Source organism: Bactrocera neohumeralis, chromosome 5, assembly GCF_024586455.1.
Source record: "Bactrocera neohumeralis isolate Rockhampton chromosome 5, APGP_CSIRO_Bneo_wtdbg2-racon-allhic-juicebox.fasta_v2, whole genome shotgun sequence".
In the NCBI taxonomy this organism is placed as follows: domain Eukaryota; kingdom Metazoa; phylum Arthropoda; class Insecta; order Diptera; family Tephritidae; genus Bactrocera; species Bactrocera neohumeralis.
Genome location: NC_065922.1, coordinates 22,474,599 through 22,479,728, shown reverse-complemented (window position 1 = coordinate 22,479,728; position 5,130 = coordinate 22,474,599). Strand labels below are relative to the sequence as shown.

The 5,130-nt window shown below is 33.0% G+C and overlaps 1 protein-coding gene across 2 annotated transcripts; it reads right to left on the bottom strand.

The window, feature by feature from the left end:
- Positions 1-940: 940 nt before the first annotated feature.
- On the bottom strand, positions 941-4,801 carry LOC126758519 (ubiquitin carboxyl-terminal hydrolase MINDY-3 homolog). Of its 2 annotated transcripts, none has more exons than XM_050472808.1 (8): positions 4,601-4,801; positions 4,034-4,180; positions 3,801-3,934; positions 3,349-3,741; positions 2,990-3,281; positions 2,769-2,928; positions 2,530-2,689; positions 941-2,439 (listed from the first exon to the last, which is right to left on the bottom strand). In XM_050472808.1, exons 1-8 carry the CDS (start codon positions 4,638-4,640, stop codon positions 2,293-2,295), a joined length of 1,473 nt encoding a protein of 490 aa, XP_050328765.1. In that variant the 5' UTR covers positions 4,641-4,801; the 3' UTR covers positions 941-2,292. The 2 variants fall into 2 exon arrangements, with proteins under 2 accessions (XP_050328765.1, XP_050328767.1); XM_050472810.1 differs by lacking the exon at positions 4,601-4,801 and adding an exon at positions 4,238-4,511.
- Between the last annotated feature and the right edge of the window lie 329 nt (positions 4,802-5,130).

Sequence of the window (5,130 nt, the reverse complement as noted above, 5' to 3'; positions counted from 1 at the left end):
TTATTCGTGCAAAGCGAAGTTCATTTTAACACATATCGGCTCCGTTACTCTATTCGTTCACATAGTATTCATTCGTTGTTACTTTGTAAAAACAACAAACCTTAAACAACGGCGTTTTCTTATTTCTTTGTTAAATTGCGTGCTGCGCAATTACAAAATTGCCAAGTTTTATATTTCCAAGCATAACATATAGTGAATACCGTTATCCGAATTCTTTGCTTCCATGTACTTATATTATTCTGACATTTCGCAAATATCCGCCGCCTTTTTAAAATCGCGTTCTAGCATCCGTGTCCGCGCGTGAAAAAGTGAAAAAATTAAAATTGTTAAGTAAATTTAGTGTAAAATTGCATTTTTCTATTTTAATATAATCCTGTGATCGTTTAACCGCTATAATCAAGTGAAAAGTTATCAAGAAAAGTGAGTTTTAAGTGTGTGGTGCAATTCCGCGTCGGTTGTGAAAAAGTGAATGAAAAGTAAAAAAAATCGGTGAATCGGTGTTTAATGTTAAGGCTTTTGTTTAAAATATATGTGTGTAATGTTAAAAAGTGTTTAAGTGTTAATATAAAGTTCAAAATGAAAAATGAAGTGTGAAAAGTTGTGCGTGTTCTTGAAAGCCAAAACAATTTATTGCAAATTGCTGTCCGTCACAGCAGAGCGCCAGATGTGCAACAATTGAGCATGTTTGCATTCATTTGTAGAAGTTTGGCTTATTTAATACTAAAGGTAAGTCCATACTATTAAAAGAGTTAACAAATATATGCAGTAACAATAGCTCCAACACATAACCTTAAAATACCTGCCAGTGGTTTTTGCTTCTGTATAACTTTTCCAAGCATTTTATTTTTAGTACATATTTATATTCGTGCTTATATGCACTCTAATAACAAATATCTACTTACTCCGTTTTGCTTTATATAAAAATTAAAAAAATCTTGGAAAATGTGTACGTGTGTTTTTATTGTTTTTCTATATTAATTTTCATGTATTTAATTAAGACTTAGATAATATGCACAACATGCTTGTTTTAATTTTTTTTCATTACTTTGATAATTGTTTTCTGTGCAAACCCTTTATGCCGTACAATGTTCGTCTATTTCATACGTCTTGAATACCATAGAATTCGAAATATATTATAATAATCATTATTAAATTCTTTACTTTAGGTTTAAATATTATTGAATGTTATACTCAAGTTCTTTTTTCGTTTGCTTTATAATTACAAATGCATTTAATTGCATTTAAAGGCCATGAAAGGAATTTATTTACGTGAAAAGCTAATATTTTATTGTATAAAATTTTAACGAAATAAATAATAAAAACAAGTAAGGAAGTCACATTCAAGGAACATAAATAGCTGTTATGAATTTATACAAATAATACTATAAATAAAGATTTGATCATTTTACGATATATTCAAAATATGGCATTCCGAATCCACCTAATTTTGCACTTTCAAATACTTCGTTACTCACAAAAATGTATATGCATCTTTGAACCGTGTTATTGTTATTGGTTTGTCTTAATTTCGCTGTTAGTTTTTTTTGTTTTTTGAATTTTAATTTTCTACATTGCCAGCTAAGTTTGCCTTCGCTTTACTTGTGATTGTGTAATTTGTATGTTTATTTCAATGTGAAACGCTGAAATGCGTGATTACAAGCTGTTGCTTTTGTTGTGTGTTTGCCATTTAAGTTACTTTAATAAACTACAGTTAGTTGTTTAGAAGTTAATTTAATAAAACTTGTGTTAATTACATTAACTATTAATTTTACTTTCATTAACATTTTTATTACTTTTTGTATTGTTTGTTTATGAAGAGATATATTTGCTTTTACGCTGCTTTTTTCTTTATCATTTTTAATTAATTTCCTGTGGGAACTCTAAATAGGTTCGTAAATTGTCGCTAATCTATTGCAATTACATATTTTTTGAACAATAATATATTTCTCACGTTTTTTCTTGCAACTATTTCTTATTTCTGTTTGTTTTTTAAGTAGTTATTAGAAATTAGGAATAAAGAAGTTTTGAATATGACAAGAAAAATGCAAAAAATGTTAAGAAATTAGTTCTAGTAAGTTTTAACTGAAATTATAATCCTTTTTTGTATTCTGTGCTTTGCAAAAACATATCCATATTTCATATTTAGTATTATAACAGCTCGCCGCTTTCATTTGACTTTGTATGAAGTCATCTTGTATGCGGCAAAAATAAACAAAATTGCTTTAAATTAGCGATTCGATTTGTGTGCATTATGCATTATTGCATAGGGTATTGGCTTATAGCAATGTGTCGTCAATTCAACGATGGTATCCGCATGTCATGCCAATTAATTTCAATATTTGGCCACTTTGTCTGCAAACATGTTAGCATTGGATTGGAGATGCATACCGATTTTAAGTCGCTTTCAAGCAATATGGCAGAACCTTTACAATAACGTACCTGCAAGTGAACGTACAATAAATATTTATTAATAAAATTTATACAAAACAAGAAAAATCATTAACTTCGGTTGCACCGATAATTTCATACTTTGTTGCCTTCATTTGAACCGGGTATGCCATTGTAGTGCATTAAATCAAATGTATCAGGTGTTGATCGCTGCTCCTGTGGGAAGAACTCGTCCATAAATGCATTTAAGAGAATAATGTGTAAGCCCTCCGGATCGAGACGTTTTTGCATGATTTCCACACTAAATAAAGATTTGTTAAATAATTTGTTTTTTCAAAATAACATAATTATACATCAAAAGCAACTACACAATCACTTACTACTCAGGCTCGTTGACCAAATCCAATGCGGCCAAAACATCTTGTAGCACATCGGCCGGTATAAAATTATTACCTTCAGGATCATACGATTTGAAAACGCGTCTTGCCAGCTCTGAAGGTGTTTCGGGTGACACCAGCCTCTTTTCAGTACTAAACAGCACTGCAGTATACAAAAAGATTAGCCTTTAAGGAAAAACCAATAATAAATGGCGTCTACGTACCAGTTAAATGCGTCTCTGAACCCATCACCCAAACAGGGTTTTTGGGATTCTTATAGAATGAACCGACGGTGCAATAACGCATTTGCTCCATTAATGTGATAAAACCAATATCGCTTTGCTCATTAATGCCGCGCAACTTTAAGCCACCAACATCCTGATCATTATCCCATACATGCGCTACAGCGCGTCCTGTTAACATTAGATTGATGAGCGCTTGCGACCCATAGCCATATGTATTGTGTATCAGCGGCTCAGAGGTATCGGACAATTCCGAAATAACATTATCAATGTTCTGTTATTTTAAAAGAAAATAAAAATTTGTATTAAGAAAATATTTTTGAAGACTTAAAATAACTAACCTTCGTGAGCAGCACTGAATAAAGGAAGAGCATAACGCCATATTGGCCAGAGAGCACTTGCCAGTGTTCCGTATAATATTTCTCCACTTCTTCAATCGTGTCAAAGTTTAGTACTTGTAGACCCTCATGATATGCATCTGAAGAGACCTCACGTGCATCGGCTACACGCACGGTAGTTGCCGCACCAGCATCGACCGGTTCTGTCGTAGCCTCTTCCAAAGTTTCTGTACTCAGCTTTACATCTGGAATGTCACTTGCGGCGTTCACGACTTCTTTGGCTTCCGCGCATTGCTCCATCGGCAGCGAAACAATTCGAAAGCGTTTGGCACAGCACTTACTCAGAATGGCGCATAACGCTTGTATTAACAGGTGTCGACACTTATCTTGCGTGAGCTAAGCCATAAACCAAAATTAAAAAATATTACACAGTCTATGTTAAGAATTGCACTTACGTCTTTGAGAAAGTGACCTGGCGTATCCATAATAAGTATTTTTAACAGGTTTGCCTGTACGGGCGCTATCACAGCACATGGTCCACCCTCTTTCTGCACCAAAGCTGATGGTTCTGTATCACTAAATTCGAAGCCTACAAATATTTATCAAAAACATTTATTTTTAGATAACCACACCTTTGTTTTGTATGTGCACTGAGTCACTTTGTGTTATTTTAAAAACATTTCCTAACCTTGGGACCAACGTCGAAACACATCCACACGTATGTTGGGACCCCACAGTAATTTGCGAATCTCTTGTAATTCTCTTGCGGCATTTTCCGATAATTCGGCTTGTGTTAGTCCGGATCGCTCCTTACTAACTAAGCTGCATGCAATTTCTGTTAATATAATAAGATTTTGGTTTTATTTTCACTGTAATATGGTAAGAAAGTTACGTTTTGTTTGGCTGCCCATATTAGAAATTAATGTCACTAATAGTGCATTGTCTTATGTATGAGCTGTGTTGTTGGAGCTGCGCTTCCACACAAATTGAGGTTAAGTAGCCTCAAGGTAATTGGAATGTGGAGGTAATTCTATTTCTTTCTACTTCAAAAACCAAAAATATAAACATTACTGCTATTTATTTCATTATATTTCGTTTTCAATGTCAACACTTTTCACATATGCTATAAATATTAGACATTTTAGCATTAGAAACAACGACATTGGAGTAGCTAATACGCATAGCCGACACAAATAGTTCAGAAATTCCTTTCAACAATAAGATAGGAAAGCCACAAATATACGCATATACCCACCGCTCTCCATTCTTATCGATTGCGTTTCACTGGAAGGCATCTGACGCTTATTTTGGTACAAATGCAACTTCTTCTCGTCCTGTTTACACCATTTCAATTGGAATTTACAATGTTTATTTATAAAAATTACAAGTTTTGTGAAATGCACTGCAAAATTGAACACAAATTCAGGTTGACTCGATGCAACGCAAAGTTGCCAATTAGAAAGCTGCCAAATGCATTTTGCTTTGAGATATTTTAGATCAAAGAGCAGCATATTTTTGAAAGGAAATTGGTTTCTTTAAAAATATGTTAAGGGTTTGAATATAAAAGTATACGTTCTTTATTTATTTATTTTATTTAATTTTTTTTTATTAAAAGTGCCATAAACATTGTAATAATAAACGATATATTGTTGAAAATTTTATTTATTAATATTACTCAATATAACTGGCAGCACCATAATCCGCCTGTAGATGTCGCACAGCACAGTAAGTTCGTCCGAGCCAAAGGCGTTGTCAGTCGTAACAAAAATATAAAAAAAGTTGCAA